This window comes from Phasianus colchicus, chromosome 18 (genome assembly GCF_987193195.1).
Source record: "Phasianus colchicus chromosome 18, bPhaCol1.hap1.1, whole genome shotgun sequence".
Taxonomy (NCBI): Eukaryota; Metazoa; Chordata; class Aves; order Galliformes; family Phasianidae; genus Phasianus; species Phasianus colchicus.
In genome coordinates this window covers 10629586-10645358 of record NC_143453.1, presented here as the reverse complement: position 1 = coordinate 10645358, position 15773 = coordinate 10629586, and the positions used below count along the sequence as shown (strand labels likewise).

General features: G+C 36.5%; 1 protein-coding gene across 6 annotated transcripts in view; it reads right to left on the bottom strand.

Moving 5' to 3' along the window:
* Positions 1-15773, bottom strand: part of SFSWAP (splicing factor SWAP) — a 48160-nt gene that overhangs the window by 12998 nt on the left and 19389 nt on the right. For 3 of the 6 annotated variants that reach the window (XR_016458696.1, XM_031592728.2, XM_031592727.2), the window contains exons 14-16: positions 6078-6352; positions 1540-1695; positions 118-243 (exon numbers count right to left, since the gene is read on the bottom strand). Coding sequence is in view for 5 of the 6 variants with exons in the window: in XM_031592728.2 (XP_031448588.1) it covers positions 118-243; positions 1540-1695; positions 6078-6352 (557 nt within the window). In the remaining variant the exon portion in view is untranslated. The remainder of the gene's footprint in view (positions 1-117; positions 244-1539; positions 1696-6077; positions 6353-15773) is intronic. The other 3 variants (XM_031592729.2, XM_031592730.2, XM_031592731.2) reach the window with 2 other exon arrangements.

Below are 15773 nucleotides of genomic sequence, written 5' to 3'. Positions count from 1 at the left end.
ATAGCCCCATAGCAAAAACACTTGAGTTTTACCTAGGGACTATGCAATACTTCAGGCAACATTTAAAGTATCTTGTGATACCAGAACATCACCTTCACTTGGATGAGGTGTACTTACTTGGATCGTGCACGTTTCCTACTATTTCCAGGACTATTACTAATGCGATAAGCTGTTGGAACACTCCTTTCCTCTCTCCGCCTTTCTGGTGTGTGAGCTCTCCTCCTAGGTGACCGTGATCGTGACCTAAGCAGGAAAAAACAGCCAAAAGTTTGCTTTTTGTTACTTATGTTATTTGTACTGCTATTTTTATCTCAGTGGAATTGTGCTGTCACCAAAAGCAAACGTATCACCATTCATATTTTTATTTTATACCAACACGGGGTACCTATTCTCCAAGACTTGTCAGTTGCACCAGAATTTCTTACCCACCCCACACATTTAGGATGTACTTATGCTTTTCAGTCCCAACAGTGGGGAAAAAGAACTCCCCTCCCACCTCCCCCCCAGTATTGTGTGCTAACATCAATATTTGTATTAGTAAGTGGGAATGTCTCTCTTCAGTGCAGTCACCTATTGTGGCAACAGAGTTTACTAATGCTGGTACACAGAAGTCCAATTTGGCTTGAAGCCTGGAACTGTCAGGCCTGACCTTGTCTTCTCAGATTAATGGTATGTTTTCAGAACTGCTGCATCATAGAGATAAATGTAAGTTTTTGTTTTCAGTGCATCTCCAGTACTGACAAGTCCAGGAAATTTTATCCCCGCTGCTGCAGAATAAACCTAACATAGCCAATACTTTCACCTGTGCAAGTGACCAACTACTCACAACTGGCATTGTTTAGCACTAGCACTTCAACTTAAAGTATTTTTTCCTAGAAAAAGACCAAGATGAAAATAAAGAATGCATGCCCAGTTAAGATCAGAGATCAACGTAACAGCATAACTCTTTTTTTCTATGATCTGCAATTAAGCGGATATGAAAAAAAAGTGACTATTTTTTAATAACCAAATAATTGAATGAGAAAAGTCCTGAAGGATGGAGGGGAAAGGGAGGTAAGGTTGAGAAGGGGACAAGATAAGGTTCCAGCTTGAAAAAAAAGAAAGAAAAAACACCAGACCCAAGATGTACCCCAAATTCTTTGTAGCTGCAGGTAATTTTGTTCCCACTAACCTATGTAGTTCTAATAATTTGTTTGCTTTCAAGTTTATCTATATACTACAGGTACACCATTCCATGTATACCAAGCACTCATTCTCTTTCATTCTCTTGCAGTGACCAAAAGAGAAGCAATTTGTGAAATCACTGATCTTCTGGAGACTTAAAACTGTATATTTAGCATATACACACGTTCCTGAGCCATTTCTCTTATACCTACAACAGAACTGATCGATTGAAAACGAATGAGTAATCACAATGGCAGTTAAGTGTTGCAAATTAACTGCTCAGTCCCTTAGAAATCTGATCTTTACCAGGCCTTTCAGAAGGAATAAAAAAGGAAAAAAAAACAACAGATCATAAAGTTTGGGTCAGTCAGACACCTTGACATTTTACCAGGATTTCCCTCAAAAGAGCGCCAGCAGTCAAATCTTTTCGTTGTCGAAGCTGCCTGATAACTTTCCCGCTCTGTTGCTGCTGCCACTGATGAGCTGCTCAGACTCGGTTCCATGCTCAGTGTCCCTGTGGATGCTGTGAGTCTGTGATACGGAGGCACACACTTCACATTCAGAATAAAATGTGCTAGTTTTGGTATTAACTAGAATCCTGAAAAGGCTCCCTTAACCAAAAGCTGAACCTTAGTGAAACATGCCTATATGGACCAGCCTAAAAAAAGTCCAAACAATCAGAAAGAAAAATGCATTAGCTTCATTTTTATGAACTGGATATGATGGTTTTGGTTTTACAACATTCTTCCAATCGCTAAACGTTAAGAACTTTGGCCATTAGTTTCAAACAATTAAAAACAGCTTAACAGTGTTACTGTGATATTACAATTATTACCTTCATTATACTATTATTTCAAGATACTCCATTCCTTTAAAGTCAATAGAACTTGTATTAAGAAGCGTCCCAGAAGTTCAAAGGATTACAAAGCTTGGCATGTCTCATTACAACATAAGAATTAAAACTAAGTGAATTGATACTGCCTCAACAGTAAGACAATTGGTTTGGAACAGAGAGCAGTTACTTCCAAGTTTCATTTTTCTGCAGATGAGGCAAAAAGTCAGTTTCTCTCTCACACACACGGTATAAAGACAGTATAAAGAAATAGGATCAATATTCAACAGTTTGAGATTTTCATCTCTGCTCTTGTTCAAAATAACCTTTCAGATTTCGACTAACCAAATTACTACATCATTCAACATGCAAAGAGCATTTTTCCATCTCCTCCTCTCACATAAACCACACTCTCACAAATACATCATTAGCTTAGATGTGCTACAGAGAGATCTACTGATAGAAAATAGATGCAGATAAACATAGTCATTCCTTACTCTTACTGTCCGCTTGCGAAATCAAAGTTTCCACTGAAGCAGCATACTTAAAACTTCAGCAACTGACAATGCACACAATTCATGTGAACTTTTTATTTCACTTCGATTAGAAGAAAGATACCACAAAGCATTTACTGGAGATGACTAGAAGGCACCAAAGACTGTTTGCCAAAAAAGATTTAACAGATGTGCCTCATTTTTGACATGAATTACTTATTTATAATAGTTATCTCTTTGGTACTACCATCTCCAAAATAAGCCACACTAGAATACCCTACATTGCTTTTGTACATGGCTTACTCCTTCTATGGCTTTTGTTTAACTTGTCATGTTGGTCCAGAATTCAAGCTGGACCATCCGAGGAGCTTTATGGGGCTGTTTGCACCTGAGCTCCCTGAATTAGCCACACTTTCTCACCTGGTGCTCAACCATTGTTTCAGGCCATCACTTGGCAATTACCATGCATAAGGCAACAAATGGAAATAATTTTCTACACTTAATATCGGAATATGAAAAGAAAGAAAAAAAAAAATCACCTCTAGCTAGGCACCAACATTTGCCTCTTCTGGGGAGATTACTAAGACAAGGTATTATTTTTACCAAAACATTTGACAGACAAAACACTTAAGTGTCTCAATGGGTTATGAATCAGCCTCCCACTCTTGATTACTTGATTATTTTAACACCTTTCAAGTTTCTTGAGCAAGAGCTTTAATTTTGGAAATATACTGTTTATGTTAAGGTAAAGCAAATACTTTCAGCAAAGCTTGGCTAACTATCACAATCATTCCGTGTACAATGTCAGACTGTGTGGATAATTTTTCAAGGACCTAATTAGAAATACGGGGCTAGAAAAAAATCTCAAGAAATCAGACTCTTTAATACTCTCCAAACCATCATTCTTAATGCAGAAATTTCCCATGATGAAGCTTTTACAAGCTGTATTAACCACTGAAAAACTATAAAAAGCTTTCTAGTCTCTCTTCTATCAATTTACATCCATTACTTACTGTCCAAACCCTAGAGACTGAAGAAGAATGTTCTACACCTCTCTTTTTGGCATTCACAATGACTCAATTAATCTTTCTCCACTTTTTCCAGTCATCATTCTTACTCTCACCCCCTCACCCTATCTTAAGCCAAACAAATCAACAACAAAAATATTTCCCATTTTAAACATATCTCTATAAATCTTATTTGCAGTTCTGGAACTTGTCTTCTAGCTGAGGATTCACTCGATCAATACTATGTAAGACCTGCTTGTGTTGCCTGACTTCTCCCAATGTCAAATTTATACTATATTCCCATCAGCCTACTCCTTACTGGTAAATAACAAAAAATTTATGCGATAAAATGACACATTTCCATTAAAGTAAACCAATACAGTCACCATACCAAGATCCAAGAAGAAGATATTCTGCGTTAATTAGAGGACCTCAAGCAGAAGTTTAGTTACAGTCTTGTCATATGCTGTAGTTAGTAAGGTAAATTTTGATTTTTAACAGGTCTCTTGACCAGAAGTCTCACACGTGTCCTGCAGAAATCTCAAAGTGAACAGGTGATCACTCAGCACTGATGATACTGCCTTAAGTTCCTGTATGCTATTGGTTTCTGAATGGGAGACCCTCCAGAGGTCTTTGTTTGAACTGGTACACTCAGATCAGAAAATATGATAAATGAGAGTCCTTTCCTGTTCAGTTCTAACCTGTCTAAAGTTTTATGATGTGCAAAATGTTCTCAGTGCAAGAATTGGCGCAGTTCTGAAAATTCAGCCAGCCAGCAAAAACACTGGACTTCTCAGGTGTATCATTCAACAGAGAAAAATCCATCCAAACTTAATTAGGTGTTGTGTTGATTCATTATGTTAGGACTACTATTATCTATTAATTAATTTGTGCCAGAAGGCATATTCAACATCGCACACAAAGATCAGCTTCACCGAGCAGCATACACAGGTGCTGATAAGAATCTTCTCAGATAATTCTTTTTCAAGGTGCTAGAAAAGAATATATATATTTTTAAATCATCACAATCACGTTACTAATTCTATCCTTGTTTTTACCACTGATAAATAAAAAAACGGATAAAAATATGAATCATAGCTTGACTTAAGAGATGCTGGAGCTCTGAGTGAAGATACGGCTTGATAGGGAGTCAAAAAAAAAAGCGATTCACTGATTCATTTGATGAGACTTCTCCTCAAGATATCTTTAACTCTGAAAAGACTTATATTCAATTCATAAGCAAGGAAAGCTTAATTCAGCACCATTCCATTTACACATTAGTTACATAGAAAAAAGGAATGGTACCAGATTCTGAATGCAGCTAATAACATACATAGTACTGTGACTTCCAGTTAGTCGAATAAGCAGTGTGTCAGACGGATTGTTTAAGCCCAAGTTATGTTCATTTAATTTCTTTCATCTCTGAACAAGAGATGTCTTCAGTGAAGTATCATACTAAAACTAAAAAAACCTAGTAGAAAATAACATGTTGTAAAGCATTAACACTTACTCATATTACCATACTTAGACACTTTGTTAAATAAACAACAGCAACAAAAAGTAAAGGGAAGATATATGATGAGAAGATCTGTCACATCACCATCAAGAGCTAGAAAAAAATTGAGAAGTAACTGGGCCATCTGTTTCTCGGGAAGAAGCATTTAAGCCGCAGGCATGTCCACAATGATAATAAATAATTCTGCATCAGACACACACACAGCTAAGGTAGTATTTATAGGCACAATTCATTTGAACTACAAGTTATAGAAATACTCTTTAAGTATTCTGTTGTATGATCCAGAGACTATAACCCCAATAATATGCCTTTCTGACCAACCACAGTGACTGCTATGTGGCCTGGCATTAAGACGAGACAAAGTTTACACACAGCAAACTCTAAAGGTTCTGAGACCCAAATGTCTTAGATGTAATTAACAACATTAATAGAACATAATATGTATTAGCTTACAGCTAGATAATTAACGTAATATATTTACTTTCATTAATAACCAAATATACAGTTAGCTGTGCTGGGCTACACTCTCTTATGGCTTCCTTCACCAACTCTGTTTTCACCCTTCTTGGATGCCTGTCACATCTCTCCAGTCATTCATCAATCATATCTTTTCATATGCTACCCAATTGCTTGCCTTCCTTCTGAACTTTGCTGTTCAACTACCTGGTTCTCTTTTCTTATTTCTTACTTTAATATTGTGTCCTGGTTTCAGCTGGTACATATTGTTACTGTACTGCAGCAACAGGCACAAATTCCTCCTCTTGTTATAATCAGACTCCTACACAATATTGCCAAGTACTTCACAGACCAGAGTGAAATTTACTGATGAACATTTTGCACTGTGTAATTAGAAATTAATGATTATTTCATTAAAAAATTATTTTCAGAGAAAGTTCATTAAAAATATTTTCAGAGCTTTTCCACAGCTCATATTTACTCACTGTCTTCAGGGTGACTATACCTCATCTAATGGGTATGAAAATGCAATATAATTAAAGAAGTGCAAAAACATTTTCAGTATTAGCCACACAGCACTAAAGAACATGGTTGGTTTCCGAACCCACCTTGAATGCCTGACAGTCCTATAGGCAGTGGGAAGTGAGTGCTTTGCTTTTGAATGTGATCTAGATCTGGTCTTAGATGATGAATGATACTTGAAAGGTGATCGAGATCTTGACCGAGATCTTTTCTTGTGTTTTTTTCTCTTTTTTTCTTTTTCTTCATCCCGAGGAGGATCTCTGCTTTTGCTAGAAGGCCTTTCTGCTGCAGAAGTTCTGCTAACTTCTAAGGCAGGTAACGTTCTGACTGCAGTCACAGGACATGATATACTACTGACACTCTGAAATTAAATGTAAAAAAGAACAACAGTGTTCAGATCTCAAAGTTGCATACAGATCTTTAACAAGTTATACACGTATAGACAATGCATAAGGTCTACAATCCTTTATACTAACAGAGGGCTACGTCTACTCCTGTGCATGACACATAAATATACACTTCCAACAAAGAAACTTAAGATATCCCACTTGGTAGCCTTATCAATATACACTTATATTGAAGAAAAGCAGGATAACAAGTACAACAGCAAGGAAGACAGTAACTCATGATATTCTTTTTTTTTTCACTCATAGAAATGTGAAAAATACAACCATCTTAAGAAAATAGTTGTTTAATCAGTAACAGTTTAACCTTCCACAACTGTTTTAAATCCTCGGTGCATTAGTATTACGTAAAGCATGTGTAAGTAAGGCTCACATCTTCACAAACACAGATCTAACAGTATTTCATGGAAGTCCATACAGTCCCTCACAGTTATATATGCAAGTTGTAACATATATGCTAAGGCTGTCACCTCAAATAGGACATAGTCCTGAAGTTTTCATCTTTAATTTTTAGAAGAAATGTATTCTAAAAAATAGGTACTGTCAGATAGCTTTTTATCCATTTGTCCCTTTATTTATAAAGGCATAAACCTGAGAATACAATCAGGATCTGCTGATACTCAACATCAAGTTTTAAAGTCAGTTTTCTCCCTGAGCTCTGCTATTTTGATAAGAACCTCAAGGAAAACAGCAAAATGAAATACAGCTGATAAAAGTTATTTCTGTACTTTATGAAATAAGTTTTCTTGTACGTAAAGGGTTGGAACAAAGACAAAATTATTAATCCTAACGATGCAGCAGGTCCTTGCTCAAATCATGTTTAGTCAGTCAGTAATTCTGACTACAATTAAGTCAATTAAGCAAAACCTACCACACTCCAAGAAGTTTTCAAATTATCTGCTCATACCCAAGAGTATTCTGCTCAGCACCTTGTGTAGAACAATTCAAGTCAGGCACTGTCGATATGCTCCTCATTTCAAAAACTGTCATTCCCTCAGCTGCCATTTCAAGGCAACTGGAAAAAACAGTTTCCCTATCATAATTTCTGCTCCACCTGATCTGACACTTTCACTGTTTGATACAAGAATGCTCACCGTGACCAGAATGGAAACTAATACATTAAAAGCCAAAATAACCAAATTAGAAGCAGGTGATCTTTTCCTCTCTCTTTACCCCTCTCCTACTGTGAATATGTCAAGGCAATAATTGAGTACATTTGAATAATGAGAAATTTGGTTTTGCTTTACGTTAGAGCAATGACTCTTTCCTGAGATTTAACTGATAACTGCTATCACAATATTTACAAAAACAGCAATAAAGCAGCACTAGCATGGTTTGCTTCAAGGACTGTAAATATTTTCAGTCACGATCATTTGAGTGACTGGTTTACTGGTGGCCTATTTCCAGTTTCACTAACTTCACAATCCACGTGCAGTTCCAGACACCTCATTTCCAAACTCAAGGGTTTCCTAAGAGACTTCTGCAGCCTACTTTTGTTCCTTCACAATGTTATTCATGTCTTTATACAGTACCCCACTCTTCTCTTTGAACACTGCTGAATATGTAATAGACCATTTTGCCTTGAAGTAGATAACTCTAATAGCCTGAAACAAAATAGCTGTAGGCAAAGTAGAGTTAAGAGGAAACAAGACGAGAAAGAAAAAACAACGTTTTTCAGTGCCCAAGTATATTTGGCTGCATGAAACATCAGCTATTATACCACTACCAAAAAGGAAGTTAATAACTGAACAACATGGGTACTTTTAGCCTACACTCAGAACCATTTCAGCAATCAAAATGAAGAACCCCTCCAGTGCTAAGCGTCCCTACACAGATACCAAAAGCACTGGATGCTGAAATGGAGGTCTCCCCTTGTCTTACAGGACACTCACCACTCCTAGAGTGTCCATCTCTCAGCTGCTCCAAGTTTCTAATGAACCATGTTTGGAAAGCTCCAGCAGAAACTGTACTGTGATAATGGAAAGATCCTCCAAATGAACATGTAGGTCCCAAGTGAAAGACTACAGCTAACATGAAGAGAGAAGCCACCTATCTGCCAAACTGAGGCAGCACCGCTGGGACCAGGTGCTCAGAAGTCCTCAGGTCCCAACAGAAAGATCAGCTGCCAGCAAACATGCTGAATCCCTCAGCTGCAGCTCTGTTTGCCTTCAAGACAAAAATCATCAACAAAATGGCTGGAAACAGACCTGGAGGCAGAGCTCTGTGAAATAACTAAATGCCAGCAAGTTGCCAGGACACACACAAAAATTTCAGTGTGTATAAATACTGCTTCAGAATAAATCTTCGAAAGAAAACAAAACTGCCTTGTGTCTCGCAAATGGAAGATGCTGTCAGTGACTTGTGCTTTTACAAGGGAAAACTGATCCGTGCAAACTAAGGTAACAGATGCAAGAGATTGGAACCGAGAGTGGAGCAAATAAACAAATAAAGACTCAAAGCCAGTGCAGATACTGGGAGATTACTAAGCATTTCCAAAATGCTGTGTTACTGATCAGACTGTGCAAACCAGCAGGTCAGCAGAATGCAATTTCAGGAAGTGTGGCAGCAAGCTGGTTACCCGACAAGTTTTACGACGCATCTCGAGGGAAGAGAGAAATTAACATTTTTTGAGAGCTCTGCTAGGAAATGACATTACAAATTTTCCAGGAAGCATTCAATGAAACACACTTCTTTGCCCATCTAGGATAACAGCCCCTTTTTTCAGCCCTCCTTAAATACTACAGTGTTAGACTATCGGAGTTCCTCTTTAGTGTTGTGTTTGGATCACTGAGGAAAATTCTTCTAAAAGAAAGCTTTCTAAAATAAACACTCCTTGTGAGAAACAATTCAAACATACTTCTTTAGAAAACAAAGATGACTGAACAACTCTTCTTTAGCAGCAATGGGTTAGGAAAGAGCTGTCTCTCAGAAAGGCTTTGCAGCTAAGTGAGAACAAAACCAGAAGACCAGTTCATAACAAGACACTTATTTATTTGCACTATCAGGACACGCACAGTTTTTCAGGGGTTACATTACCTAATCAATACTGAAATGCAACATCTGAAGTGAACCAAAAAGGTGCCTATCACAGCAGAACAAAACACTGGCACTGTTCCTGGTGCAAATTAAATTAACTGGTAAAGAGCATTACAACTTAACTAACACTCCTGCAGCTGGACAATATTTTTTTCTACTCTGAACAGCTGAATTTTGCATTAATTCGAATCTTTATTAGATCAAAGTTGGAAAGAGAGAAGTATGTTACAACTGCAAAGAGTTAATCAACAACTCTTTTATTTTATTGAAATGTGAAATCGCTTCACACTCTCTTCTCTACCACAGAACCTTTTCACTGCAGATTCCCCAAAGACTATGCTGAAATATTCCCTGACAGAGAAGTAATAAGTAACTGTCTACCAGCAATGAAAACATAGTATTGCTTTGTGCACCAAAGAGAGCAGAGTTATTACCTTAGGAAGATTTCATTAGTCCTACCCTAAATAAAACAAATTACCCCAAAGCAATTAAAAGAGTGATAAAAACACTTGTTCCTATAGAACAAATTAAATACTAAATACTCAAAGACCCAACTGTTTCATCTCTGTTCAGCTGCTGCACGGATGTACAGCAATTAACATTGCTTTGACCATGAGAATTTCTTTGAAAATAGAACTTCTCATTTTCAATTCTGAAAGGCCACTGCAAAAAAAAAAAAAAAAAAAAAAAAAAAAAACCCAACAAAAAACAAACAACTGGGGCTGTGAATCCGTGTTAGTTCCATGGAGCAGCATGCCTTTTTACCCTCAGTAACATGAGGATAAAATTCAAGGCATAGAACATTCTTAACTCTCCCACATATCTAAATTCTTTAGGTGGCAGCTCCTGATATTTAACTTTTTCTTCATTAAATATTAGTTAAAGTAATTACAGTGTGAAGAATTACAACTCTCACGTAGTTTTTTGTTTTGTTTTTTAATGGTAGGGTTCTTGCAGTAAAAAAAAAAAAAAAAAGCAAGTCCTAAATGCCAGTAAGATCTCCACCACTTCTGCCCCAAATGCCACCCCAGTATGCAGTCTTCTGAAAAAGTAAAATAAAGGAAATTTCCAAACAAATTAGCTAACAACCCCACCAATCATTCCACGCTAAACAGAAGATAATGATACATATATTCTGAACAAAATGTAAAGTGAGAAGTGGATGACCCTAAAACATTTGAAAGCTTTTTGTTCCTCTGAATACTAAGCACATGGTATTCATTACGCAGTTTTGGTCACAAACTGATTTTTTATTAAATTTACATGCAAACAGAATATTATGTTATAAATGATATTATTATTCTAGGGAAGCATACAGTAATACCTACTGCCTATTGCTCAGAAAGCAGAATCATCTACAGCAGAAAATGTGAAAGATGCACATGATGCAGTTCTTGATAACCCTGTTAAGCTTGGAAAAACTTGAATAACATCTTGTTTTTAAACCTGTACTACAAACTTCTATGTCACTTGTAAACAGACCAGTCTGCACACACACAGCAAAGAACACTGTTATTCACAGAACAAAAGTAAGGACAAGCCATCTGAGAAAAAAGCAAAAACCAGGTCTTCAAAAGAGAAAGGATGAAAGAGCCAAAACAAGTTAAGTACTGCTTTGTTCTACAGAATCTTTATATTCAGAGGCACAATAGCAGATGACATTAGGGACAGCCAATCAAATTATGTGCTTGCTTGTTTTTGCAGCACTATGATAGTGGATTTTTTTCCCTTGTTTAAATTGGATTTTAGAGTTTATATAGGTAACAGTTTGGATACAGCCAACTGTCTTTTACATACAGATCAAAGTATCCTTAAAGCATTTCTGACAAGATAAAACACGAGAGATGAGCAGAATACTCACTAGTTGATAACCATCATCAGTGATAACCATTACCAGACATGCTATTAGGTAAATCATGCCTCATATACAAAAATTACACTGTCCTACACATGCAGAACACCTGTCAGTGCACTGCATAGCTGCTTTGAAGAAGTCAAATTGACCAAGCTGCAGGGAGCACATAAAGCCCTGCCTAGCCAGCCACCAGCACTGCCCCCTCCTATTTTTGTCACCACTGTCCCATGTTGTCTATTGCACCAGTAAATTCTGGGAGATGCCTTCCCTCTTAACTGACTCCAATGGTTGCTTAAGACTTCTTTCTCTGACAAAGAATATACCTCTGCATTTGTGTCTGGCTGACTGCAATTTCTCTTTATTGACAAACCCCGCAGATTTCTCAGCATGATTTTCTTGCTACAAAAGAAGCATGCACTGATCACATACATAAACACAGAAAGGGAAAGGCTAGCCTGTTACTATTACTCATGTCTCCAAAAAGGGCAGACTTCACTTCCTGCAACGTTACTGGAAGCTGATCAGCTTGGGAAACCAAGCTAGTGCCATGTTTCACAAGCGCTGCTCCGAGGCAGGACTAGGCTGTACCCTGACTGTTCTCCTGTAACACTCCAAAGAAGGGTGAGGATTTGTTTCTGAAAAGCTGTGCTGCTTCGCTGCTCAAGCTCAATTATTAGCTTTCTGCTCCTCTTGCTTCATTTCACTTTAAAGGAAAGCAGGAAACAATATAAAATAAAGAATTGAGCTAGGGGAAAAAGTGGATCTAACTGTTTTTGTGATCCATCTGAAGCCAAAAAGCTTCCACGCATTATATTCTATGGTATCGACTGCCCTTCACATGCAGTTAGTGCAATCAATTGTTTTCAAAGATGTAACATATACTCAATATCAGCCATTTTTTTTTAAAGAAAAGCAAGGTATCAGAAAAATCTGACAGAGGTCAAAAAAGCTTTGCTCATTTAATGCATTTCTACACAGTGTGATAAACAGGTTTTCAGCATCACTCTACTCTGAGTATACGCATAAATAGCATGACTAGTTTTTATGCAGTATTTTGGCAGGGACAATCTCAAGGGAATTACACATCTCCCATGGAAATTCTCAACCCACTTTCATGCCTTATTGTATTTTTCAACCACTTACGCAATTTTTGAGATTTTAAGCTACAAAAAAATCACTGTATTACATTAACTCTATGAACACTGCATATCAGCTTTTGCTCCCTGCATCCACACTGGTTGCTCCTACTCACAAAGGGGAAATGAAATATGTTAAGGGGTATTTTTGGTAGACAAAAATGCTTATGTTTTCATTTTACTAAATTTCTTTTAGTTCCATTGACCAAACTGCAAAACTAGTTCTACATCTCTCTTTCTACTGATTGTATGTATTTCCTTGATTACAGCTATTGTAGTTACTTTTTGTTAATGGAGAATACTTTTACCATCTGTTCTTAAATGAATCTTTCTGACACATGACTGAAAAAACATTAAAAAAACAAAACAAAAACTGTGCTATGTATTCCTTTATAAATAGACGTGGATATCACGATGCAGCTTACTGGATTCTGAGCACTGAGTACAGCAAATGCCTGCTCTGTAAGACAGTACTGGCACTCCCAATACAGCAGCCAGTTTTATTTCAAAAATGAAGGTCACATCAGCAACACTTAAATATACATTTGAAATTCTAAATAAGACCATTTACAAACAAATAATTTCCCAACCTTTCCTACTGGTAAGCAGCAGTGAAACTGGTTGCTTTAAAATTCTGAGATATACCAGACTTCATCTGTGAGAAAAAGAAATGCCTTCTCTGAAACTGCACATACATGGTAGAAGAAAAACAGACGTTTTTAGCAAATAAGCTTGCTTAGAAGTGGAATAAGAGTGAGATTTTTGTTGCCAAGTTGACCTGTTTTCTAATAAGTTCAACTTAGAACTTCAGAAATTTCAGATGCAAGTGGGGACACTCATCTGCTCTTCTGAAAAAGACACAACTGTTACTGAAAAATTATTGATTTTTTCAAGCATTCCCTTAAAGAAAAATGACAAAAGAATCTTAGTTTAGAAATATCTATGTCCTTGAAAAAATCCCTTAAGAAGAACAGACTGAAAGCCTCAAGAATTCTGCACTGGCACGGTCTCTTTGCATTCACACTTCAACAAATAACTGGAAAAATATACTGAATGTGTGCCAATCACAGGGAAAATTCATTAGCGTTAGCAATGAGAATCCTGAACAGGATTTCTTATAGCATGTGATCACATTTAATTCACAAATCTGCCACTTTGTGCTGATATGGTTCAACTAAAATACATGTAATTCTCTTTCGTATGACTCTTCTCCTAAAAGTCTTTTGAAGGATAATTCTTGATTTATTTGGAAAAATCAAGAACTGGACAATGAAATATTTGCACTGGAATTCTTTCTGTGGGAAAGGACATGATTGAAAGCCACATCATTCACTCATGTTCCAGGGTGTCACAATTATTACCTGAAATTTTCAATCACTATCCAAAGACAAAGTTTTGCTTGATCAATGCAATGAAGAATTTCTCACTGGCCTTTCTAGGAGTGACACAGTTCCAAAACCAGAAATGTGAGGTTTCATTTCCCAACAATATTTGTGTTTGCAACGTGCACAGTAGGTCTAACTGCAGCACATATAGATAAACACAAAAATATCTTTCTGGCTGATGTAAGACCCACAGTGATACTTTGAAACTACATAAACTTCAGACACAATTTATGTTGAGTTACAGGTAACTACACAGTCTACACCAAATCTCATTCCTACCTTTTTCCCCACAGGCACTGACAGCTACTGCAGAAAAGCCCTAAGTCTAAGCCTACTTCACTGAAAATTGGTTTTGATGTGATTTTTTTTTTTTTTTTTCCCATTATGAAAAGAGGTTGTCTGGACTTGCTGGAAGTGACCATGCAGATGCTGAAAACACACAGCCACATCTTTTGGCAGGCATGCATGACATCACACTGGATTGGAATGTGTTATGATAAAACAACGCTCAGGCTGAAAGAAAAATAAAGGGTGACACTCCTGGAAGTAAAGTTTGCACTTTGTAAACTATGACAAGCACTGGCAGAAAGAGAGTGGCTCACCGTAACAGCCAGAATGAGTGAGAAAAAAAAAAAAAAGAACAAAAACCAAGAAGGAAACTAGCTCCTTCTCCTCTAGGGAAAGGATGAAGTTAAGCAAAGAAGAACTTAAATGGAAAATACATAATGCACGTGGGAATGTGATATTTGGATTGAAATTACAGCTTTGCTGCCAAAACTTACAGATGGAGAGAAAAGTTTCAGGACAGAGCTACGATGTACCAAGAAATCAATACTAGAAGGATTTTCCTATATAATAAATGTTAATCCCTTACTTAGGCTTTTAAAATTGTGATTATTTTACTGAAATCAGAAAGGGTTTATGTGAAATACGTTAATTCTTAGTTATTATGAATGGCAATTTCCATTCATTAACAGGAAAAAAACAGATCTGTGGCTTTGATTAATCCAAGTTTTTAGAGTTTGTTTTATATTTCAAGAATAAAATTTGCAGAGAAGTATTTCTAGAACCAGTATCTACAACTAAAGAAGGGAGATGAAAAATACAGTATTTGTATGCTTCTTATCTATTCCAGATTTCAACAAGCTGGAAATGATAAATTCTAGAAACACCATCTCTCAATTTCTATATAGCCATCTTGAAGATGCAAATCAAAATTATGAATATACTGTTAAAGTAAACAGTCTACTGGAGTAAGTCAACAAAATACATTTCACTGTTAGTAGAGAGCTGAACATGACTGAAGTACAAAAGTTACCACAGAAAAAGCTGAGACTTTAATTCCAGTTTTGTCTTCATTATTATAAAACACGAATTTGTAATCTGAATTTCCCAGTAGCTTGTACTTCAAGTTCCTTTTTCTTGCAGACTATCTCTTTCTTTTTAAAACGATATAGAAATAAGCATTTTGAATCAATGTTGATCTAACTTTGTGAGCTTAATCACTTCAATTTGAACTTTTGTTTCAATTCTTTATTGACAATCTGCCCAGAGAGGAGCATGTACAAACATGTTTGAATTTTGCACCACTTCATAAATTGTTTTGTTTTTAAAATCTAATAACAATAGTAGTAATAAATCTCTTAAGTCTTATACTGAAATTTAGCCTAAGAGGAAAATCTCTTAGCATTCTAATCTTTTAAAGCATCTGCATGAAACACTCAACTAACATAATGATGAGTGACAATCATTATAGAGTCTAGATTTTTCCCATCTACACCTTTATTTTCTCAAGCTAGAAGCCTTAAATTGTATGGATCAATTCCCTACCTTTTTATCGCAGTTTTCACATCAGCTAAATTAATAAAATAAAATAAAATAAAATAAAATAAAAAATATCAACAAATGCACCAGAATAACTGAAAAGTAAGCTCAGTTGCTGAGAACTATTTTAAAATCTTGAAGA